General features: G+C 39.9%; 1 protein-coding gene across 2 annotated transcripts in view; it reads right to left on the reverse strand.

The window, feature by feature from the left end:
- LOC137256362 (leupaxin-like) overlaps positions 1-9,841 on the reverse strand; it is a 298,728-nt gene extending 288,887 nt beyond the window's left edge. Inside the window, exon 1 of one of the 2 annotated variants that reach the window (XM_067794158.1) lies at positions 9,551-9,699. In XM_067794158.1, the coding sequence (XP_067650259.1) occupies positions 9,551-9,605 (55 nt within the window). In that variant the 5' untranslated portion in view covers positions 9,606-9,699. Of the gene's footprint in view, positions 1-9,550 lie in introns of both variants that reach the window. The other variant, XM_067794169.1, reaches the window with a different exon arrangement.
- Between the last annotated feature and the right edge of the window lie 17,385 nt (positions 9,842-27,226).

Genomic DNA, 27,226 nt, shown 5'->3' on the forward strand with positions numbered 1-27,226 from the left:
CATCCTCTGCATGTCAATCTCCTAAAATGTCTCTGTGACAGAGCGAATACTACTTGACAACAACTAATGTTAGTCCATCCTTAGAGCCAGGAGTACCTCCTCCTGGTGCTGTAAGTGTTGTCTGTGTTATACCCAGTCTTGCAGTATGTGATAAACAGGATATAGCCTCTCCACTCCACAACACTGTCTCTCTGTCTCACATATGGAATATTTCATATGTATCATGCATAAACACTTGAAACAGCTCAAACCAGCTGCACTTTGCCGCACTTTAATTACCATGGACACCTCTATCATTCTGTGTTTTAGCGATTACTTTATTAACATGGTATAAATCAGTGCATAATGAGCCATCCCAGGGTGATCCTCTCAAATATCTTTTAAGTTGTTTCATAACCCTCCCACTTCCTTTTCCCCAACCCCCATTCCACCCTACACACAGAGAAAATTACATGTAAATACGCTCCATGGTTTATAAAATTTCAATTTTTATGGCTCCCCCAACAGGAACGTGCAATTTTTATGACACTCCACTACAAAACTATCATAATTTTGGTGATCTCCTCTTTATCTCCCACCCTTCCACTTCAATAATAGATCATCATACAGAACAAACTTAATGGATGACTTCCTTTACTTGTGAAAGCGGCGTTTTATTTGTAATGTCACTCTCACAAATCGCTCTCACAAAGAAAAGAAGTTGTTATCCTTAAAGTGTGTTCTAATATTATACTTCCCTATTTCTAAAATGCCACTCAAAGTCCAGTACTTTACATCAAGCTTGTTATCTAGGACCAGTTTCATTCGAGCGTGAGTGAGAGTGAGTGAGTGAGTGAGTGAGTGAGTGAGTGGTTTTACACCACTATGAGCAACATTCCATCAACAAAACAGCAGAGATTGGTTTCATACGTTGTGTGTATGTGGGCCGTTGTACCTTGGTCTTCAGCCTGATGAGCTAACACTTCAACCACTAGGCTACCCTACCACCCCATGTTGGACAGTGCCAAGAGCAAGAACCCTAACGTTATCACCAAGCTGATACATCTGTGTCTAGGGTATGTGTATAACTAATGTATGACACAAGAGCTAAGTTTAGAATCCAGTGGTTACACTCTGATCTGTCGCCCCATGTTTCACTGTGTCCACCATCCACCATCAGCTATTGTTATGTTTGCCTGCCGTTATATAGATACCCAGACTACTGCTGACTATGGCCGAGAACACCACTGTGGGGATTTCAACAGAGGTTGGCCAGCCGAGTGGTTACAGCAATTGCCTATGTCAGTAGAGGGAAATTAATGAGATATATAGGCAATGAGTTTCTTAAACCTAGTCATACTGAAGACTCGGGTTAGTTTCCCTACATGGTGAAGCCTATTTCTGGGTTCCCCCAAAGTATTAATGCTGGAATATTTCTAAAAGCGGAGTAAAGCTAAACTCACGCACCTTAAATCTTTTACCATATAACAGCGAATGGAGATCTTATTGCTCACTGGCCATGTATGGTTTTCTCTCGACCAATCATCAGTAATTAGCAGTTTGAATACATTATTTACATCAAAGGAACTTTTCTTATCATGACTGTTGTCAGGGCCTGATTGTTCGCACATTGTAAATATGCCTTTCAATAGAGGTATTATTTACTTGTGTTTGTTTCAACAATCAACAGAAATTTTCAAGCGAATATGATGGTGGCCTGTAAATATATGGATCAAACAATCCAGTAATGGATATACAGAGAAAATATACAAATCGTCATTGAGTGAGCATGGAACATGCCGCTTGTCATTTTTTAAAATTATAATTACAATTATACTGCGCTAAAATCACACCAGTAGGATGTTCATAGCACAGACAGTTCACTATTACCCTGAAAAACTCAAGCTACCTGTGAGGCGCTGGAAGGTTACAGTCACATGACTTATCCAACCGGGTACCCATTTTCTGCGGAGTGAACAGAGACAACAAACTCACTTGTCTAAGGTGAGAGACAATGTATCACATGTGTTTCGTTGTAGGGAAGGACTGAAGTCTTAGAAACATTCAGGAATCAATCACCCATCCAAGGACTCTCCACACCAAAATCTGCCTATCTTCCAACTGATATTACCTGAGCTCGGTGCACAGGGCCACACATCATGTGTAGCAATATTCCAGTATTATCAAGATGAGGGACACCAAAACCACCATAAAAAAATTGATGAACATCATGACATAGGCACTCAAGACAAGTTACAGAGGTTATTGGGTCCAGTGCTTACTTAACATCCAAATCAGGTGTAATTTTGAACCAGAAATCAATTTCCTCAACTATTCTTGACATCAGGCATTGCATCAGTGCAGTGCTGTACACACCAACCCAACAAACATTGATTATAATTACTATGGGCACACTGTTAGCATGTGTTGTTGACTGCCAGGTTATGTAAGATTTAAACAAAATGGCAATGGCAGTTAAATTGGGGGGAAAAGGAAGTCCAGAGTGAAGACCAGGTGTAACCCAGATCTTCACAGGTTGCTTAGGACCAATTCCTTCCTGGATCTTCATGGGTTGCTGAAGTCAAGAGTGAAGACCAATTGTAACCCAGATCTTCACAGGTTGCTTAGGACCAATTCCTTCCTGGATCTTCATGGGTTGCTGAAGTCAAGAGTGAAGACCAATTGTAACCCAGATCTTCACAGGTTGCTTAGGACCAATTCCTTCCTGGATCTTCATGGGTTGCTGAAGTCAAGAGTGAAGACCAATTGTAACCCAGATCTTCACAGGTTGCTTAGGACCAATTCCTTCCTGGATCTTCATGGGTTGCTGAAGTCGAGAGTGAAGACCAATTGTAACCCAGATCTATACAGGTTGCTCAGGACCAATTCCTTCCTGGATCTTCATGGGTTGCTGAAGACCACTTCATCACTTATTAAAACTAAGGAAATAAGTATATACCATGTCTAGTGCTGGTATCAGAGATATACAAGTCATGTCCCCAAGCAATAATGAGTGAGTGAGTTTAGTTTTACACTGCTTTTAGTAATAGTCCAGCAACATCAGTTGGGGACACCAGAAATAACCTTCAACATGAGGGGAATTGAACCTGGGTTTTTTGGCATGACCTAAGCATTAACTGAACATATCATGATTATGAGGAGATATTTATCTTAAATTCCAATTTGACATGATTACAGACTTTTCTCTCTGAGCCGCTTCAGATACATCTATGAATGAGATGAAAGTGGACGAAAGCGTTTACAGAAATAGCACAAGGGTGCAGCAGAACTGTGTGAGCACTTGATGACCCTGGCTCCTCCAACTCCACAACTAATGACACCCAAGCATGCACTCGTGTGACAGGTCATATCATGCACTCATGTGACAGGTCATATCATCTACCTCAAATCTCACACAGAAAATTATACTTCTAACAAACAAACTGAAACCACTTTGTCTACAGAAGCCACACCATCAGGTTAATGCTACATAATTTGTGGTCATAATTATCTGGTAACTTCAAGTTGTGCAGGTGAGTTGGAAATAGCCAAGCTGACAACTGAGAGGGAAACAATCCAGTGAGGAGCTACAAAAGTGTTGGCAATGAAAGAGGTGGTAAATTAGATCATAAGGTGAAGGTAAATTATCCTTCCAGACCGTGACCATATCTCTACAGTAGGTTGTAACTTGGGTTAAACACTGCTCAAACAGTATATCACTTGTGTGTTACCCGCTTCCTGTTGATGCTGAGAGAGGAATGCAGATCCTCATCTTCACCAGTCTGGTGAGTGAGTGAGTAAAGTGTTATACTGCACTCAGGGATATTCCAGCAATACAGTGGCAGTCCATAAATAAGCAAGTCTGAACTAGTCAATCCAGTGATCAACATTATGAGCATCCATCTACACAACTGGGATATGATGTCTTGTGTCAACCAAGTTGGCCAGCCTGGACCACCCAATCATGTCAGTCGCCTCTTACGACAAGCATGGGTTAATGAAAATTAAACTTAATCCAGACCATGGTGAAGTCTAACATCATGGTATGGTGCTGACAACACCAGAGACAGTATAAGTGCGCACCAATCATCAAAGTTTTCTGTCTAGTCTACAGTCCCCAACAATGAGCAGCCAGCTGTAGTGCCTTAAATGGCTAATCCAAGATACGGAAGAAAACTGTACAGGGAAGAGCAGAAAAGTGCCTATGTTTGTGGCCACATTTATGCCAGGTTTGTAGTGCTAGCCTCAATGACATACCCTACTCAAACAAAGTATTCTATATCAGTCCTTGTTTACTCTATTAATTGCAAGCACCAGGCAAGGTAAGAACAAGTCTACCTCACTGTCACTTATAATTTTTTTACATTTGTATGAATGTTTGTGTGTTTGTTTACATCACAGTCAGTCAACAATATTTTAACAACATTCCAACTATATGACAATGATCTGAAAACAAGAGAGTCTGGGACCTCACAATCTAGTGATTTCAATGATCACACAGGTGATGGCACAGAGGACCTGTTATCTCTCCATAAAAACCAAATGTCCACAAAAAGATCATATTTAGTAATTATCAGTTTTGCTGAACACACAACACTGATGCAGGCCTCAGAAAAATCTCGAACTAAACACTGACAAGAATTCATTACCCCTTTGCCAGTTTTCAACTACTCAACAACAGGTCAGTAACCTGCTGGTTGGACACATCAAAATCTGTGAAGAAGGTAAATGCCAGTGGCAGGGAAACCTGATCAGCCCTGCCCTCCCTCATCAGAAACATTTCTACAACTGTCTTGCCCATCTCTGAGTGCCTGAGAGTTTGGTAAAAAAAGATGGAGTAAATACATCTTCAAATTTGATAAGCATTCATATATACATATTTTTCAATGGTCATCTCAAAACCAACAAATGTTTACCTCAATGAACAGCTATCAAAGACTGATATTCATGAAAAAATAATCAGTATTTTCATCTTCTTCAAAAATATTTACCTGATATGTCTGTCAACAATCTCTTTCATAAGCTAACAGATGTTAGAATCAGACATGAATATTAAACAGCACACCTTTATTTCCTTCTCATCTTATAATGCCTATGATAGTATCTGCCAACAATCTTAGTGCAAAATCCCAGATCCGGATAGCAGAATGTTCAACTAGAAAGCACACCCTTTGTGTTTCCTATTTTCCAGCCCAACACATTTAGTCCTAATGATCCAGATAAATAGGTACTTGGCATAATAAACCCATCATGGGGAGGAATTAGTGATGGTACTGGTAGAGAACATGACAGCCGCCATGCTGTCTGAACCAGATCACCCACACCTTATCTTACATCAAATTCCACACACTTCATTGTTTTCCTAGGATCCCAGCCCACATGCAAGCTTGCAAGTCCTGTATTGACTGTAGCACATGTCCCTGACACCTTGAACATTGACAAATAAGGAGTTATTTTTAAACCATAAAGAACAAATTACATTTGCTTCCAACGATGAAGCAATAGTAAACAATGGATAAGTTCTATAAGGTTACGAGGCAGTTATATACTGTTCCTGCTTTGCTGTTTCCTGTGAAAATTCTTTATTACGTGCTAGAAAATACTAACTGCCATGAGAAAGTTTTCACTGCCGTTAGGGAGCTTACTGACTGGTTTATTACTTGGTTTGGAGCACTTATTGAGTGAGTGAGTGATTTGGGTTTTATGCCTCTTAAGCAATATTCCAGCAATATCACCGCAGGTGACATCAGAATTGAACCCAGGTCTTCGGCGTAACAAGTGAATGCTTTAGCCACCAGCCTACCCCACCTCCACATTATTGAGCAGGGCACTATAGTTTCAATTATTCTTACAAACATCTGCTAACAAATACTGTTTTGTAACTGTAGAATTTCTTTGGGCAAAAAAACTACTGGAAATGATCTCAAATGGCCATATATTCCCTTGGGGAAGCGATAAATTCAAATGATGGACCTGGTAAACAGCAATAATATCGACATTAAACATAGACTGAAAAAGAAACAGACTCTCACCAGCTTATGAAATTACGCCATTGTATGTTCTAATGATTGATAGATAATAAAACTGACATAAAATTTCCATGAAAAAAGAAATTAATCAGTTTCCCCACTCTTTCAACTTCAAGACCGATGAATATTCTTACCAGTCAGCTTTTGAGGACCATTCAGCCATGACTTAATACCGACTCTTCAAAACATATTATGTCCCAAGTGTAAATAATCAGAAAATCCATAACATATTTTTGGCTTCAGCTTACAAAACCATGCAGTGTGGATCCAGATTTTTTACTGCAACACAGTATCACTTCCATGCCCTTTGCACTGGATATTGATCACTTTCTTTGTGCCTTCAGTATATTTTCATTCCCTAGGATCAAGTCTGTTGTGACTTTTACAAAATAAGATGTTTTCTAAAAATAATCCTGCCTACAATTCAGTTTTCCGCACCTCCTAGCCTTGCTCCAAGAGTAAACTGAATGCTCAACAATTAGGTGGTGAGTATTTCTACCCTTTAAAGAAACAAGTTAAAAGTAGCAAACAGCATAGAAGCCAGTCTGTTGGAGGAACAACCTGGTCTTAGTATTCACATTTTTTTTCTATATCATTTAAACTACTATTTATTAACCTAGAGACTTGGGCAAGTTGAGGTAACTCCTCATCTGCAACTGTCCTGCTCCTTGCATGTAATATAAACTCCAAACAGTGCAAAACACTGCAGTGAAAATAAGCAAGACAGCACTATTGTGCATTATTTACAGCAGTAAAGTTCAAGTGTACTTGATGGATGCATTCAGTCTCTAAATATAGATCCAAAAACATGTGAGGTACACCCGATGAAAAGGATACAATGAGAAATTATGTACAGGTTGAACTTTAAAAATGTTCATGACCTTATAATATGCTTGAACTGCATAAAAATCACAGAGTCTTGTTTCATTACTTACATATCGTATACAAATACACAACTTATTTAGATGACTGATACAGTTGCAATATTCAACTTATCCACTAGTCAAAAACAGCTCCTGCTAACTATTTTTGTCCCAGTGAACTCAGCTAATACGAGTCAACATGTTAACACAAAACTGAACTGAAATGTTTAGTCACGATCTGGCTTGTAGACTTTAATTTAGTTTAAGGAAGTTGGAACAGACTTATGACAAAATGAGCATGAATCAAGCAGCCCCTTAAGTCAACATGAGGAAAGAAACTATGTTCAGCGTTTAATGAATTATGCAAGACTAAGTGGGGTGTGAAGTGGATTTAACGCTGATTTTAGTTACATAACAGCATGGCATCTTAATGTGTAAGAACATCCCAAGTGATGGTGCTGCTACATTTATGATGCATGTCTACTGTTTGGTCATACCCCTGTACATGATGAGGCTGTTCTGGAGGAGGTGTCAGAGCATATTTCATGCACAGCAAGAGTGAGATGTTGAGTCTCAGTCTCCGAAGCCCTTGTCAGTCATGACTTTTTCACAGGCTGAGTTTGTGATGAGTTTTCAGCCAAGCGGCTGTAGGTACTACAGGTGCAGCGTTCCGCTCTGCGTGAGGAGACAGTGATGTTGCTGTGCCCTCTTCCACATCAGCCTTCAGTGTATTGCTGTAACAGCTGTGTTCAACACATATCGAATTTATCTTGAAGTTTCTTCCAAGATAACAGACTCCAAACATGTTGAACTTTGAGGAAAATCTTGAAAGGGATAGCACTTTCTTAAAGAGTAGAAGGTTATAGACCTGTGACAATGTATTACACCTTCAAACAGTTTCCACATAAACATGGTTTGATCAATGTTAAAATTAAAAGGGTAATTTGCTCCTGCAAGCAGAGCAGTGTAGGGACCCCTAAATCACAACCTCCTGGCTTTCTTGGCCAGGACTCTAGATACATTTTCAGGCCACTGAGCATACTTACATGTTATTCATATCAAATAATTTGATCATTTTCTACCTGCATAGGTAGAATATATTTTTTAAATATTCCTGTTTAACATGTTATTTGGGAAAGATTCTACTTTTTATCTCTTCAGATGCTGCCCCTATGTTTGTCAGTATTCCATGAAGTCTGCTTCAGTGTGGTATTTGAATACTTGTAACTTTCAAATTCCAGTCATAACAAGGACCCTTTGACTTATCATTATATGTATTTAAATTTTCATGTTGACCCTATATTGGGTAACAATACTGTATTGTGACATCAATTTATCACCATGGGGTACAGAGACAAACATTAGAGACTGTAGTCTCAGCTGTATGTTCTATTCCAGTAGTTCATTTCCATGCTATCAGTAATGTCAGTGTATCACCTATGGTCTGAAGCAGGAAACAATGACATTAGACTTTCAAAACTCAAACATATGATGCGTAACATGCATACGAACACTCTGCAATGTTGAAATTAGGGAAGACCTGGTATCCATGACTTTTTCTGTAATGTTTAATAATATCATCATAACTAACTCTCACTTATATTCTACTTCATTCTGAATACTTTTTGGTGTATACTAAACAAGAATCAGGTGTCACAGTTCTTTATCTTAGTAATATTTAGAGAAAGGTTTGATTGATTGGCATGTTAGTTGTTTGTGAGAAACAAGAAAGATGAGGTCAAGCAAGAATGTTGTATGATCAAGAGTGTCTTGTTTGACAATGGCATTTATAATCTATACTGAAACGGTGCATCACAATAACGTATCAAAGAAGTTGTGATCCATAGAGCATGATACCTTTCTTGTTAAGAGATTGGTCAAGTAATATAGGTTATGTTAGCATGACATATTTCTAGTTCAGCAACAGTTCTAGTCTTTAGGGGAAGGTGTCCCATCTTGGATTTAAAACCCACACATCAACAATAATGTACCTAATTACTACCTAATATAAAAGAAAGCTCTTAAGTCACAAATGTTTCGGATGGTTTTCCTGATCCACACACCTCTGACCATCTACAGGTACTGTCAAAGTCCTGTTTAACCGTATCAAGCTATGTTTACTATCTAATAAGACTTTTTAACACAGGGTTTCGGGATGTCATGAGTAGCATCAATAAGGCACATCAAAGAATAAAGTCAGTGGTGTGTATCCAATTCTGTAACAATACTGTGACAATCAGCGGATAATAACATCATGATTGATGTGGCCATGAGCTCATTACATCGAGATCTTGCCAGGCTTGATGTACCTCACGTTCAGCATGTTCAAGATTTCCCCCGATATCTATGCTTCAGTAGTCCTCATAGCTGTCCCAAGGAGAAATAGAATACACAGAGTGAAGCATGACTAGCCACACCTTAGGAATGTGGAAAGTGATGTAAGTCGAGGAAATAACAGCGTCATAACTTAAGCTATGAAAGAGATGACACACTTTTCTGGCACTACGACAGATTACCCCCATCTCAGCATCTGTCAATCACGACACTGTAAGGGCATGTTTACGTTTGGACTCAACTGTCCCTTGACCTTTACTGAAATATGTAAAATGTCTATGGTGTCAATCATGTCCTGTCCCTCTTGTACATCTGTGAAGAGAGATAAGAATGGTTGTTACTCACCGAGATCGTCCATGACTCGCTGCTGTTTACTCCCGCTACTGCTTGAGCTTTGCATCAACCTACAAACTTAGCCAGACTTCCGCAGGATACGGTCAGTTTGAAGGGGAAGGGCGAACGCTATCGTGTCAGCGCGGCACAGTGCAAGCCTGCCGCCGGCGTTTGGAGGCGTGGGACTCACGCAACTTCCGAAATGTTCGTAGAAACGTCAACGAACTAGATCAGAGAACAGTCATGTAGAAGTCTAGAGTTTCTCAAAGTCCATATCCGCCATGTTTGTGTTTCAGTGCTTGACACTATTTCCGTGAAAACTATCTTTGATAAGATTTTGATGTGAGTCTTCAGCTGGTTTTGAAAAATCAGTTTATGTGTGCAAACACGTTTTGTATAAAACAAGTGAATATTTCACAAACGTGAAAAACGTACATACATACATTTGTTTTATCAAAATCGTATCACTTAAAATGTAAGGGAATAGTCAATAATAGCGTATACGTAGATCTGTGTACACCCGATACAGACTTTTAGGCTAGTAGACGATTCATATCACCATTTATCCGTTCAGAAAGCCATGCAGCATGACACAAGCTAGCAAGATGGACCAATGTTTAGTCCATGAACATATTTAATTTTTATAATAACAAACTAATCCTTTATAAATTGAAAAGGAGACCCAGGGAGACCAGAGATTCAGAACCTGAGGAAATCTAGACTTGCTTCATTTAAGGCTGTAGGATCGCAGAGAGGGCTTGGGAGTATGGACAATAATATGGTTCAGGGACTGAGTGTGCTAATGATGTAGACTCATTTCTGTCTGAATTCATCTCTAGGGCACAGATTATGTATGCAAGGGGTTCGTATGAATCATTAACACCTAGTTCCAAAACTTATTCCTATTCAATGTAAAAACATGTATTTGCCCCCGAGACTTATTTAAGCTGCATAAATGTGAAAACATTCCACATTGCCCATGCAGAGTTTCTTTGCAGCTCTCACCAATTACACATCGAGATGGGTAGATATATCAATATGCCAAGGATTATGTTATATGTGTTCGAGTGCTTATATTGAAAATGAATATAATTTTCTCCTTGTATGCTCTGCATATGCTCATCTACGTCCATTTTATATCCATGTGAACTATTATACATAGCCATTACTATGCAAATTCAATACTTTGATGTCTATTGACGATTTCGCCGTGCTATAAAACCTAGCTATGTATGAGCTGCGTACAGGCCGTCTGTTGGCTGTATGCATGAAGTAATATTGTACTATGGGCCGATGGCCTACACACCTGAATAAAGCGAGAGAGTGACAGACAGACTAGGCACAAGCATGTATGTACAACATGGTACATCTGATACACGTGCAACACGATGTAACATATGCAATGTAACATTGAACAACATATATGCATAACATGAAGCAGACACATATGCACGTGCAGCCTGGCGCAGCAGTTACCCCATGCAACAGTATGCCTTACGTAACACGTTCAAATAATAACACATAACATGACGCGGTCTACATGCACGTGCAAAGACAATGCATACATAATACATAAAACAGTCAAACAAAGTTTGACACAATCAGTGAATTAATGATGCGTAGTAAATGCACGTCCCGGTTTACACATGGCGCTGGGGTAGCCTGGCGGTTATTTAAAGTTTTCACTCGTCACGCCGAAGACCTGGGTTCGAATCCCAGGTTTTATATGTGTACAATACGTAGACCTCATGTCTGGTGTTCCCCGATATCTGGTGTTCTCGTCGTGATGTTGCTAGAATATTGCTAAGAATGGCGTAAAACCACACCCACTTTGCTTGACAGAATAACAACGACAACACTTTGACACAGTAAATGCAAGTGCATGGTGAAATATAGAATGCATCAGGTCATGTATGAAAGTGACAACAAAGTCAAGTATTTTCCACTAACCTCATGAAACACCGAGGCGATAACTCCTCGCATAATAACGTTGTTTTACTGATAATTCACAACTGAGAGTTTCATAGACTGACTACAATATATACCATATCTACATGCAATAACATGTCCCTTGTAATGCAAATGGCAGTGGAATTTAGCCTGCAAAACACGAACGCATATATATAACTCCCCCGCATGCACACCTCTCCCACCTATGAATCGAAGCATAGTGTGTACGGTGTGTACGGTAGTTAGTAAGTATTTTTTCGCAGTATTTAGAAATATTGCAGCAGTATCAAAGTGGAAATGGAACTTGGGCGTGACGAGCAAGCGTTCTAGCCAGTATGTAGTGTCTTTGCGATGTACTGCAATAACATTTTCAACGTCAAACCCGCAACGTCACTCAATGTATCCACGTTTGGTTAGAACGGACAACACAAGCAGTTAGACAACTGATCCATCTATGACTAGCACACATCAATAGAAGCGATGGTAATCATAGAAAAGCTTTACGCAGAAGTGCAACCATCCCATCAACAGAACTATACTAAATATCTCTAAATATCTGAATAGGGCATCACGGTTTCGTGGCCAGAATTAATGCCAAGTTGTCTTCACATGGCATAAGATTTTAACTCTATATTTGTCCTCAAACCTAACACACAGTACCTTTATATGATTATATCAGGTATTTTCTCAGACTGACACCATTATTTCACTTACAGTATCAGTTAAACTGCGGTCGACATACCTGTGGATATGTGACAGTCATACCCTACAGCAAATATATCCAAGAAAGGCCAGGACAGCCTAGAAAATGTGGCAAGTCTAGATTTCCAAAAGTCTCAGGGATACTTTTCTTTACATTTTTTCATTTTACTATGAACATTTTTTACATATAAGAGACTAGCTGTTAGCCTAGACATGCAAATGCGGTTAGATACAATGACTGCCCAGTTCTGACCTATGGTGACCTAAAGGTAACAAAGATTAATAACGTCGACTGTCAACGGAATCAGTTTACCAGTCGTCAGATGCTGTTTTGAACAGAAAAAAAAACAAACAAAAAACCCCCGAAAATTTCGAAAAAAAATGAAATCTCATAAAAGCAAGCGTTCATGCTTATGTCTTCTGTTTAAAAACTTGACAAAAATAGAGTTGCGTTTCTTTTGCTGTTCAGTATATATGTATTATCATGCCGCTTAGACGAATCATAGGCGGTGTGAGCAAAACCATCCGAAACTCAGCTACGTTATGTGGACTTGACTTTAAAAGATAATAATATTTAAACATAAATTTTAAATTCGAAAAACTAGTAATTTTCTTATGCCCCTTTTTCGTAATTTTACACACGTGTGCAACAGACAATAGACATGCTGGTCGACGGTCCATAAACTGTAGACGTGCACAGACATCATTTAGATCCCTCCGATCCATGTACCGCGTCATCATAACGTCTCCTCTCAAAGAGACCTGAGATATATGTCGTGTTGTCGTGTACATAAGGCAGTATACCCAGGACATTACGGCATTTATTCAGGACGTTGTCCTTGAGTGTGACCATATGCGTATCAAACCCGTGGGACATCACTGTTAGATAACCGTAAACGACATTTTGTCACCGGTGCACATGGATTGATGTCTAAAATGTCTACACAAACAACGAAACTATATGGATTTATGGCCTATAAACTTTCCAGTAAATAGGTATTCCTGTCCCAGTTTGTGGAAATGTACCCCTATTTATGCACAAAATATATATAATATTATCCATGCACACTTTGGTCTTTTTTCATCTGCACTTAAAACATGTAAAAACATTTTCGACGCAAAGCGAATCGATCTACGTCATGAATGATTTGAAAGGCTATCACCATGCTAAACTTTCATTAAATATATTACACAATTAATATATGTTTTACATTTTATCTCTTTCTGGTTGAGACGAGAAACACAAAAATATGTTCTAGTGACGGAGAAAAAGGTGTAATAGATAAAATGTGGGAAATAATAGTGCTGCTAAATATTTCTATGGTTACCATAGTGATGGTATCGAAGTTCTCAAAGATGTTAATGACGTGACAACAGTTGCATCCGTTTGATAACGTGGCTATGACCAATTCCTTGACGGATGACGCCGTGCTGCGTATCATCGCCACAAACTTTCTTGCCGAAAGTCTTGGCACCAGTGCTTTGTCCGGAATCGTAATAAGAGGATGCTACAGTCTAGACGACTACAAATCCCTCTCCCCTAAAGACATGGCAACAATATTCCACCAAGTTGCAACACGCACTTAAATGGTTACTGGACAGCCTTTCTATGAATAATTACGGCCCTAAATCCTGATCAGAACAGTCAGCTAGCCAAGATAGTTTCAGGAACCATTCCATCAAGCACGTAAAGTACGGTGGCAACAGAGGATGGTTTGCTGTTGAAATTCCCTTGTCGCAAAATAGAGATAGATGGTTAATAAGGAAACAATACGGAGTCTACAATCAATGTTCTAGCAGACGACTCGTGGGCTAACCAGTCGGATCAGGGTTCGAATCCTGATTCGCCCCAAATGATCTGTTTCAATGTTTGTCTGGACCAAGTTCATTGTTTGCCCTGTTATGATTGTTGGTATATTTGCTGGTAAAAAGGTAATAGTATTCTTTTCCTTTTCACTATTTCAAAAATAACCCTGTGATAACGTTCTAACTCACTTTTGAGAAAAAAGTGTCCCAGGAATATCTTTATCTCCGCATTGGAATGTTTTTAATCAGTTCCAGGATAAAGATATTTTTCGGGGATAATTATTTTTCTCTTTGCATTTATATCACCTGATTGGTGTAACTTTTCCATCCATATTTGAGACAAAGATAAATGAGCTCAGAGAGCATGTTCAGGTTGAGCCTGGATACCTGTGAAGATTCTCATTAGAACTGGTCTTCAGCAACCTATTCTTGTCTTATGCCGCGGGTGGTGTGGCTCGTTGACTTTGTTGGTAGATGTCATCATACAAGAAAGAGACAAACGTCCCGACCAATGTTGTAGTTACTGCTTGAAAGTTACTCCCCCCCCCCCCCTCTCTCTCTCTCTCTCTTTCTATCTCTCTCTCTTCTCAGTATACCAATACATATATCAATAATCTGTTGTCAGGAGTGTTCCGTTAAACAAAATGGATGGTAGACGCACTATATACAGATACAGACTTCTGTAGGTAAGCCAGACAGGCAAAGGCACACTTCATTGTTTGTGTAATGTGTGATGCCTCATAAATGTTATCTTTGACATAAAAAGTGACAAATATTTAACCTATCTTATTCTGAAAAAGACGCTATGAGTCACTGCGGTACTTCTTCTGTGTGTTAACTTGGTTACATTGCCTTTCCGATGAAGAGTTTTCCAGTCCCACACAGTGCCGATATCCTTGCCCGGACAGAATGATGAATTGTTATTTAAGGAAACACCTTTCCCCCTGTGAATGTATTTTGGGTACAATAACTTCAAGGAGACGCTGATGAATTTACAATATCGATTCTAGTTCACCCTTATAAGTGCACCCCGGTGTCCAAACAAGGTTCATTTCATTACACATCCTTGTAAGCAGTTGTGCTTCAAGTAGTATGCAAGGGAGTGCGCTACATAGAGGGAGCGGTTCTTGAGTCATAACGTCATTTTATTTTTTTTTTTACTTTCCAATTCCACCGAAAGTATCGATATGTAGGCCATATAATATTGGGAAACATATATTTACTTTTATGGTAATTTTGGAAAAGTAACAGCAAGTCTTTCAAAGTGTGTTGATGTTGTACCTCGGCGCAACAACTGTAAAATTAATCAACGCAGCCTGGCATGCTCGTAAGCAAAAACTACGCCTCGTATCAGTAAGGAAATTTTCTCTCTCAACTCGGACACACAAATAATTTTAGAAATCCGTACAACGAGGAAACTTATATAATAAACGCAAATCAATTAACTACTATCTGTTGGTTGATTTCTTCATCATTTCCATGTTGTTGGTTTTTTTTGTTTGTCTTTTCTTTCTTTTTGTTTCTGTTTTTGTTCTTGTTCTTTTTTAATAATCATTATACATAATACCACTAATGTCTTTGAAAGTTTTGATAAAACACTCCATCCCACGTCCATCCTCATTCCTTGATTACTTTCATTCAAAACTGCATTACAGCTCTGAAGGGTCCTTTATTGTTACTCTAGGATATTGCTTCTCACTAAGTTCATCTTTAATTCTGAGACTATAGCTCTCACCAGAGTGAAGTTTCCCTACGACTTCACAGGTATATACTTTGAACAAGCATTGTATATATCCTTTGTGTAACATCCCTCTGCAAAAAAGTGAGTGAGTTCAGTTTTAAACCGCCTTTGAAATAGTTCCACCGCCGAATTACATGAAAGAGTAAAACCAGTTTCCGGAATATTTGGAAAAACGTCGTTTCATTTCACTCATTCGCCAGCGTCCAGTCAAGAGTCGGATTAGAACTGAGCTTCAGTAACCCATGCTTGTCGCAAGAAGCGGCTATAACGGGATCACATGGTCAGCCTGGCTGAAACGCGTCATCGTATCCCTATTGCGTATGTCGATGCTCATGCTGTTGATCACTGGATTGTATGGTCCAGACTCGATTATTTACAGAATGCCACCATATAGATGGAATATTGCTAAGTCGTACGCTGTTGATTGGCTGGTTGACCAGTTGTCTCAATAACCACAATTCTCTGTACAGAGTTGCGCCCCTTTAACCTGCCTAAACTTCTTATCATGGGTTCGAATCTCGTTTCACCCTGCGTATGTTTCTAGGAGTGACTCACTCGGTCACATTGGCGAACACGCTGATAGACCTAGTGTTTTGGTGTTAAATATAATCAGCGAATTGCTTATTCCGGTTACAACAGAAGACAGCAAGAATATCCCAGTTAAACATGGCCGTCTCAGATATCGTACTGAATGAGGAAAACTGGACTCCGTCAGACAGCAGTACGATAATTCAACACTAACAGCGCAGACACTTCGTACATAATTTGCTGTATTAAGTGGCCCGGATGACTGTGTTTCAGCGGGATGTCCCGCCTCACTCAACGAACAGATCGGCAGCTGGCTCGTGCGTCAGATTGGATTTCACACAGGTGATGACTTCTACAACAGAGACTCAAAGCATCTGCCCTAGTCAGTCTCACTGTCTCCAAACCGTATTATTTTCTCCAGTGCCCGGCCCTTACATTAATGGTTCATCGTAAGTGCGGCAAGTCTAGGTATTCTACAGCTTCTGAATCTCCCATCGCACTGAAGTTCTTTTTCAATTTTAAGGGAGTTGTTTGTTTTTCATCATAAACGTATTTTCCGGAACTACTCGTTTGAGTAGGTCTGCAGAAAAACAACAACAAAAATCATGTTGCGTGCTATCATTGAATATATGTTTTTGTAGGTTCAACACGTACACGAAGACGGTCATTTTTAACTTCCTTGAAACTTCCTTGTTGATGTTATCTTGTTTAGGTTTGGTTCCATCAGACTCTTGCACATATTCCGTGTTGAAAAGTTTGGAGTAAAGATTTTCGCCAATAATGTTTGGAAATATAAACAGTAGTAGTAGGCCTAGTAGCAGCAGTAGAAGTAGCGACTTAGTAGTAGTAGTAGTAGTAGTAGTAGTAGTAGTAGTAGTAGTAGTAGTAGTAGTAGTAGTAGTAGTAGTAGTAGTAGTAGTAGTGTTCCTGAAGACCAATCCTAACCCAGATCCCCAGGTCAGATGCTATAGTGCCACCATGAGTGACCAATCCTTGTCTCGACATCTTCGCTTAAGGTAGCCAAAAGTTATTTCCTGCAGATTGTTAACATTACGATGATTTTACAGGCGCATTATTTAATTATTAGGAGATAAACATCATGTGTTGGCCAATTTCCGGGTGTTATTGAGTATTTGAAGCACGGGAATGCATTTGGAACCGACGGCGTTTCGGCCAGACAATCCGTTGACCAGTTCAAATACTTTCCCTCGAGGGAGGAGCAAAGAGTATCGGCTGGTAACTTTCGTATTTTACAATATCGGTGACCTAATTTTGTCATAATTTCTTTTACATCATTTGTGGCTGCTGCTGATCCCCATCAGTTTAAACGAGATTCTTGTGAATTTCACGATGAGTCCGAAAGCTCAAATATTGTTTAGCCTCGCAGTATTTTAGGTGGTATTATTTACACATATCTGTCAGAATAAATCCGTTACATTTACTGGCTTTGAGTTGCCCCTCGACAACCTGTGCTGTTTTTCCCGGTAGACCTTGGGTTTAATCTCGTGCCCAGCAACATATGGTCGTGACTGTAAGGGACTTGGGAACGTTGTCGGTGACGTCCACACCGACGCCGTGGAGGGTCTCCAACAGTACGAGTACCGAGTGCCATGGTGTATGGGTACTCTCGCCGGGTGTTTTGCCGGGTGTCTTCGACGACCAAAACCTTCATGACTGCTCTGTACTCAAGCTTATCCATTCCTGCTGTTTCAGTAGGGGTTCGTGTGATTGGATGTCGCGTGAACGGAAACTAGGGACACGTGCATGCCAATATTACCCTTACTAGTATGTGAATGATATAAACCAGTCTTAAAATATCATACACTTATTTTGGGGAATATGACGGCAAGAGCTGGTTGGGCCAATGCACTCAAAACCAAATACCTAAATAATTAGTATTTACGAGTGACATCTGTTCATAGCTTGACTAAATATATCGATTTGCATATGCTTTATTGATGTCCTATTTGGGCTGCAACTGCATGAGAAATGTGTGTTTTGTTAGTTGTGAGAAGGGGATGTGCGGGAAGAACGGTGGCGTTGAGATGTGTTTATACAAAAACGTATTGACATAAATTAGCTACTTATTTCACTCTTCCCGGTCTTTGGTGCATACAAGTATAAAAATAAGTTGTAATAGACATAAAACTATGTATTTGTGTTGATTTTTCGTTTTCTTCGTAGTGTGTTTACACTATCGGTAAACGTACGCCCGCTACGTAGCTAGTAGATATTTTTACACGTTCTGAGCATGCGCCTTAAATTAACCGTGAAACCAACGAATTTCTTGTTTAACTGAAAGGCAGAAACTAACGCAGTAGAGAGAGGGGCCGATGACATATGAATCAATCGAAAGATGTTTTTGTTGATGTGATGTCTAGTTTGTCCGTTGTCAACGAGGAGGGTTGAGATGCCACTGATCTCCCATTAGATGACTGTGGAGGAGGAAACGTTTGCTGGGGATGATCTTCTAGTTTTCCCGAAGCATACGGAAATTACCAGTCTTTGCGAAAGATCACTTTTGAAACAACGTCGATGATTGCACAAATAACTCTGATTATAACTGATCACGAATCCAGAACACTCGCACCATGATCATATTAGAACAGAGGTTGCACAGGAAGATATGACAGGAGTACCCTTTGTGGAAAGAGAATGGGAAGTGTTAATTGGGAATAAATATTGAAAGAGATCATATGATTGCGGCACCTCCAGAAACCATGAATATTAAAAGCGGTGATATTTTCGGTACGGCTTTCGTCACACATCACTGACGAAGGTGTTGCGATACATAGGAATGTAGTTTGGACGGAACAGTGTCTGCCGTTAGATACAGCTGACTGTGACAAGCATCACTTTGTTGTAACGTATCTGCTGTAGATGATCAGTAGTATCAGACTATTGCAGTGTATCAAATAAAGCTGATTGTGACCAGGATGACACGATTGAAGTACATGTATATCAGTTACACGTGATATACATGTATAGCATTATCTCAGAATTATATATTCATTTTAATTTGTCATGGCATACTTGTGTTGTTTCAATTTGCAGTAACTTTAATATAGTGGTATGTATGCATTTATACCGCGCTATTTGATATATCTGACTGACACACCTTGCTCTCTTGAATGTTTGGATGTTTTGAAGTTACAAAACAGACTCACCGAGATATCGGGGGCCAAATGTTCTACGTGTTATGCACCTCAGTTTTCAATACATCAGTTTGTGACAGGGATAAAGTTAAAACACGCAGACTGCTATATCAATACTTCACTTGACTGAGTTTGTTTTAGACTGCTACATCAACACAGTACAATCTAAGTGCCACTTCACTTGGCTATGTTTGTTTTAGACTGCTATATCAACACAGTACAATGTAAGTGCCACTTCACTTGGCTATGTTTGTTTTAGACTGCTACATCAACACAGTACAATCTAAGTGCCACTTCACTTGGCTATGTTTGTTTTAGACTGCTACATCAGCACAGTACAATGTAAGTGCCACTTCACTTGGCTGTGTTTGTTTTAGACTGCTATATCAATACAGTGAGTGAGTGAGTGAGTTTAGTTTTACGCCGCTTTTTAGCAATATTCCAGCAATATCACGGCGGGGGACACCAGAAAATGGGCTTCACACATTGTACCCATATGGGGAATCGAACCCGGGTCTTCGACGTGACGAGCGAACGCTCTAACCATTAGGCTACCCCACCGCCCCTATATCAATACAGTACAATGTAAGTGCCACTTCACTTGGCTGAGTTTGTTTTAGACTGCTATATCAATACAGTACAATGTAAGTGCCACTTCACTTGGCTGAGTTAGTTTTAGACTGCTTTATCAACACAGTACAATGTTACTGCCCCTTCACATGGCTGTGTTTGTTTTAGACTGCTATATCAACACAATGTAAATGCCACTTCACTTGGCTATGTTTGTTTTAGACTGCTACATCAACACAGTACAATGTAAGTGCCACTTCACTTGGCTGAGTTTGTTTTAGACTGCTTGTAGCACTATTCCAGCAATATCACAGCGGTCAAGTGACCTTCACACATCGTACTCATGGAAATCGAACCCGCGTGTTCGGTATGACGAGCGGACGCTTTAGCCACGAGGCTACTCCACCGATCTGTTCAGTTTCAGCTGGAGACGTGTGTAGTCGTCCAAAGCCAAGTCTGAAGTTCAGCGAAACTCGGTGTGAGTAGCATCTACGGTCCAGCCACGACATCCACTACAGTTTCACATTTAAATACACTGAGATAAAGATATCCACATCAGAGATGTAACTATTGCTGGTGACTGAGGCTCGATACTCCAGGTTAACGGACTTGACTTTTATTATGATCAAATAATCTCGTGACAAGGAAATACCTAAAGTGACCGTTTATTATTTGCTACTGTTAAATGTTATTACAAGGGCAATAAGTCACGGCCATGGATAGTGTTGTCATTGGACCTTTGACTTGAGGACACCAACTGTTTCATTCATTTAATGGACGTTTCTGACCAGGTGAGCACATCTCAAGTGGTCATTTTAGCAAACATTTCTTTTGAACATTGACATTGACACAAAGAATGCATTTCCAGTTACTGCACATATTAAAGATTCCTTTGATGTTATCCTCTTTATAACTGTAGGTTCGGAATATTTAAAGGACAAAGTAATTTGATAATTGTAATGAAGACAATGAATAAAGTTAATATTAAATTATCCAGACTAGACAGTGCTACACATTTTGAGATGACATAATACGGATAGAATTCCTGCTGTAGAAAAAATGGAAGGGTAGAATAATGTTTTTTATTCCATATTGGAATGGTACAGGGCCTGTAAGTCTTGCAGGCGCTACTTCCAGTACCACATTTCCGGAGACAAGGTTATGGTCAGGAACCAGTTCTGTTTCCAAACTGCGCGACACATAGTATGACACGTCTGGATCGAACCAGCCATGCCTACTCTCACTGCTTGTTGACTGTCGTAACAGGCTAATTTGGGGATTGTCCTTACTGTCAACTGACAACCATTAGACCGTTCGAAAGGCATGAAACGTTGTTTGTGACCGGAAGTATCAAGGTTTTCGCGAAGTGGTGTGACCTACTATTGGTTTAAAGAGACTAGTCTCATTGGTTCTTTTGGGGATTCCCGGCAGGTCTGCAAGAGAAGTTTTGTGTTCAGTTTTATTAAGACATATGATTGATCAAACTATTCGAGTCTTCGTACCAGACGACTTTGAGAAGTAGCCAAGTGGTTCACCTGGTCATCTGTGATCGAATTAGACAGAGTTCAACTCCCAATTTTTCAGACAAGTCTCTACAAATTGTTTGACGTACTTTAAAACATTTTTCAGAATATAGTTACACAATGCCATTTAAAAAGTGGTGAAATGTAACATAAGTTATATTTACTAAGAAAGTGTAATCCCAAATATAACACACGTTACATTCTTACAGATACATTTATTACTATTTCTAAGTAAACAAATATATTCACTGGTATTGTTTGATTTTGTTAAAAAAAAATAAATTGCATTTTATCATCCACCTTTCATAATATCCGAATTCACACACGTCATTACTGTGGCCAAATGCCCTTGGAATATGAAAAAAGAACATAGAGACCGTTCCCACATACAAAAATGTCAACGCTTATGGTGATCGGCTTGTGTTTGAGTATAAATAATGCAAATTAGCCCATGCATGAGAGGCAGTATGCAAATAATATAATAAATTCTTCATAAACACTACATATTCCATAGGTAGAAACACTTCCACCTCGCTCGCCCTTTGCAGGTATGTTTAGCTCCGTTTTCTTTACTTCTGTTCTGTTTGTTGTAGTTTGTCGTTTAAAACTATAGTCAGCAATGTTTCCAGCTATACTGGAGTTACCTGTGGCGGCTCGTGTTGCATGTTTTTAACTCTCACAATCGCTGTCGAAAGTCAAGTTCCAAACATTGTTTCATTAAGACGAAATTCTCGAAACCTGACTGTTGTTTAACTCGTGAAGATTCGGGCTAGATTCGATCTTCAGTAGCCCATGTTTATCGTAATTGTCGAGTTACGGGATCGGGTTGATACATCATCGTATCCCAGTTTTGTGTGGATTGATGTTTATGCTGTTGATCACTGGATTATCTGGTCCAGATTCGATTGCTGACAGATGGAGTGCAGGGTAAAACTAGACTCACTGTTATACTGTTATGTAGAGCATGTGTTCGTAGAGAATCAGTAAGGTATTTGAAAGAATTTGTTTAATGCACATGCGATTATTACATCCTCCAACCTCGTGCAGAGTTAGTCACGGGTGGCACAGTCCCCTTTACTTATGATCATAGTTTCGAATCCTGGTTCCCTGGTTATAGTACCATAGTCATGCTTGTGCGTTTCAATGTGTATGAAGCCATCGACACTTCGGGTTTTCCTTCTCCTTTAAACAGACACGTCATGATGTAACTGATGACAATTCTCCATTTGCTCACTCACTCACTCACTGTGGGGGAGCTGCGTACTGCTGCTGAGAAAGACTGAGTTCCACTTGAAAGGAAAAGTTGATGGACAGTATAGTAGGGCTGGGCTTAACAAATACCGATATCTTTATCTCCACATGTGTGCGCGCGTGATTTACAAGAAAGGTTTCTATTACAATGCAAATGAGTCAAATCTGTAGTTACGCCTAATGGGTCACAGATATAATGTCAACTCACCGAAGTATTGGTGTAAGAGTGAGAAACAGATATGCAGAATGTAACACAGCGATCGGCCAGGCAGCGATTATGAAGATGACATTTTCCTGGGCTTTTTTAAACAAAATTGTTGAATATCTAAAATGCTTGTCAATGCCCCAATGATCTTTTTGTCTTCGTCTTAACTAAAGGTTAACGTGGAATATCAGTATCTTATGCCTGAAATTGCAGTCTTATCATCCGAAGGAATATGCGGTGTTGATTTCATGTCACGGTTACCATCTATTGCACGTGCATAATCATCAAGCTACCTGTAGCAGAGAAGTGTACTCGCCCAATTCGTTGTACCGCCTCTCTTGTCACATATGCGTTTAGTGCGTAGGATCATCTCATATGTGTCTATCAGTATGCTGCTGAACATTTATGATACGAAATGTGACACATTATAATGATTATTCAAAACAGTAAACTTTGTGACCCAATAATAATTATTACTTAATTAATAATATAATTTACAGAAAATACACTCTCGTAACATTATGCATGGCTATGGTCAGTGTGTGTGCATGCGTGAGGTCGCGTCTGTGTTTGAGTATGTGTCTCTGCGTATGTGCGTTTGTGCGCTTGTGCGTAGCACGTAATAATTACCGTGATTATACAGGCACAGTGTATCCATTTCACAAATTCATATACCTTAACAATGTCACGATATTGTACCACAGACAGAAAAAAGTACTCACGGAAATTGGAATGAAATGGTTTGGGCGTATATTTCTTAGTTTAGAAAAGAACTACAGTTTTATTGCTAAATATTCTAGGACTATCGCTTTTTTCCCCAATTTTTGTTTTTAACACTTTTTGTACAATCATCCAAGATAGAAGAGTTCACAGGAGAGAAAATCGTGTCATTCAAATTAAAGTCAAAATGTAAGCTATACTATGCAAATGAGAGGTACTCTCATTAGTCTGTACATAATATATACTACTCAAAAATAGAAACGCATAGCTGAACAATTGTTATCAATTTATACACTTAAGGTCCAGTAATACAGGGCAGTCATGACGAAAGCCTGAATGAACATCAACGGCCCAATGCTGCAAGAGACTGTACGTCACAAATGACAAGTGTTCCAAGGTCAAGGTCATGTGTATCAGTATCATGTGTGGCCATTAGCATCAATAGTTGCTTGACATCGGCGTCCCATTGACTGGACCGGATATCGGATGAAATGCCAGGGAATGAGTTGGTACTCTTCCCTGAAGGCCAAAAAACAAGTAACGTCTGTGGCTGAGGGCCACAAATGCTCAATACGGTTAAGATCGTGAGGGCCAATCAAGAACCTGAACGTTCTTGCTGTATGCGGCCGAACGTTATCATGCTGACAGATGACGTTCTGGTGGTTCATTGAAGGAAGGCCATGAGGCCTGATGATTTCATCACGGTAACGTTGAGCTGTCAGATTGCCCTGGACCTGAATGAAATCTGTCATGCCACTGCATGAGATGACACCCCAAACCATGACACTCCCATCGCTAAATCTGCCCACTTCCTGTACACACTTTGGAGCGTAGCGTTCGTTACGACGTCGATATACACGTGCTCTTCCGTCGGGACGTCGCAGTATGTAACGTGACTCATCACTGAAGATAACAGTTCTCCACCTTTGCAATGGTCCTGGGAGATGTTGGCGACACCACTGCGTTGTTACCGATGTTAACGTGTAAGGACAGGTCCTCGTAAAGGTGTTTTGGAACCAATACTAGCCTCACGTTAGCGGTTCCTTACGGTCTGGTTTGGGTCTGGTACTACCGATGTTGTGGAGGATGCTGTGGTAAACCTCTTCCGCAAATGTCGAAGTCGAATAAACCTGTCCTGAGTGGGCGTGGTCACACGGCGTCGACCTGACCTGGGGCGATGACGTGTTGACCCTTGCTGCAGGTAGCGATGCCAAAGTATTGCTATGGTACTCTGTGACACATTCAGTTATCTTGCAATCGAAGATTGAGACTCCCCAGTCTTCAAATGACCAATCGCATTGTTGTGCTGAGCTTCAGTAAGTCTAGGCATGACTTTAACACCAAATTTATGATTGTCAACTGTCGCAAGAGCATTGAACCCCCCGACTTTTATTGGAAACGATGCATGGAATGTGAAAAGGAAACGCGTGCATGGAATAGGAAAAGGAAAAGCACGAATTTCTTCCCGTTCACAATTAATTGCATTTATTGGGGAAAACAGATTTTGGTGCGTTTTGGCGAGTTGTCCTCAATGACAATGGATTCATCCTCGGAAATATTTGCAGACAGCGTTCATCACAGATACACTGATTACAGTTTTAATTGACAAATTAATTGATACTTGATTTAGGGATTTTCTCAGAACATATTTCCTGCAAGTACTCCTTGTTGAAAGTTTATTCATTCAGAGCTTTGATTGTCAGTTGAGCAATCGCTATGACAACGCACGTGCAAATGCATCTTCACGTCTAAACAGTGTCGGATATAGTTCTTACCACCCACTGTTGATTGTATGGTAAGTTTTAACAGCTGAAATATTGTTTAGCCTCGCAGTATTTTAGGTGATATTATTTACACATATCTGTCAGAATAAATCCGTTACATTTACTGGCTTTGAATTGCCCTCCGGCAACCTGTGCTGTTTTTCCCGTTAGACCTTGGGTTTAATCTCGTCCCCAGCAACATATGGTCGTGACTGTAAGGGACTTGGGAACGTTGTCGGTGACGTCCACACCGACGCTGTGGAGGGTCTCCAACAGTACGAGTACCGACTGCCATGGTGTATGGGTACTCTCGCCGGGTGTTTTGCCGGGTGTCTTCGACGACCAAAACCTTCATGACTGCTCTGTACTCAAGCTTATCCATTCCTGCTGTTTCAGTAGGGGTGATTGGATGTCGCGTGAACGGAAACTAGGGACACGTGCATGCCAATATTACCTTTTCTAGTATGTGAATGATATAAACCAGTCTTAAAATATCATACACTTATTTTTATCATGCACGTATAGTTTGGCTCAACACGTTTTCATAGCCGTCGTATGAATCAGGCCCCCGTCGCACATTTAAAACAGCACACAGACAAACATGTTCGTAAATTTCGTGCATGTGCATTCAAAGCAACTGCCACAAATATATATATGCGCACAGCGAGTCTTAAATTAACGTGAAACCAACGAATTTCTTGTTTAACTTAAAGGCAGAAACTAACGCAGTAGAGAGAGGGGCCGATGACATATGAATCAATCGAAAGATGTTTTCGTTGATGTGATGTCTAGTTTGTCCGTTGTCAACGAGGAGGGTTGAGATGCCACTGATCTGCCATTAGATGACTGTGGAGGAGGAAACGTTTGCGCAAGGTGCTGGGGAAGATCTTCTAGTTTTCCCGAAGCATACGGAAATTACCAGTCTTTGCGAAAGATCACTTTTGAAACAACGTCGATGATTGCACAAATGACTCTGATTATAATTGATCACGAATCCAGAACACTCGCACCATGAGCATATTAGAACAGAGGTTGCACAGGAAGATATGACAGGAGTACCCTTTGTGGAAAGAGAATGGGAAGTGTTAATTGGGAATAAATATTGAAAGAGATCATATGATTGCGGCACCTCCAGAAACCATGAATATTAAAAGCGGTGATATTTTCGGTACGGCTTTCGTCACACATCACTGACGAAGGTGTTGCGATACATAGGAATGTAGTTTGGACGGAACAGTGTCTGCCCTTAGATACAACTGACTGTGAGAAGCATCACTTTGTTGTAACGTATCTGCTGTAGATGATCAGTAGTATCAGACTATTGCAGTGTATCAAATAAAGCTGATTGTGAGCAGGATCACACGATTGAAGTACATGTATATCAGTTACACTTGATATGCATGTATAGCATTATCTCAGAATTATATATTCATTTTAATTTGTCATGGCATACTTGTGTTGTTTCAATTTGCAGTAACTTTAATATAGTGGTAAGTGTGCATTTATACCGCGCTATTTAGTATATCTGACTGACACACCTTGCTCTCTTGAATGTTTGGATGTTTTGAAGTTACAAAACAGACTCACCGAGATATCGGGGGCCAAATGTTCTACGTGTTATGCACCTCAGTTTTCAATACATCAGTTTGTGACAGGGATAAAGTTAAAACACGCAGACTGCTATATCAGTACTTCACTTGACTGAGTTTGTTTTAGACTGCTACATCAACACAGTACAATCTAAGTGCCACTTCACTTGGCTATGTTTGTTTTA

Source organism: Haliotis asinina, chromosome 1, assembly GCF_037392515.1.
Source record: "Haliotis asinina isolate JCU_RB_2024 chromosome 1, JCU_Hal_asi_v2, whole genome shotgun sequence".
Taxonomy (NCBI): Eukaryota; Metazoa; Mollusca; class Gastropoda; order Lepetellida; family Haliotidae; genus Haliotis; species Haliotis asinina.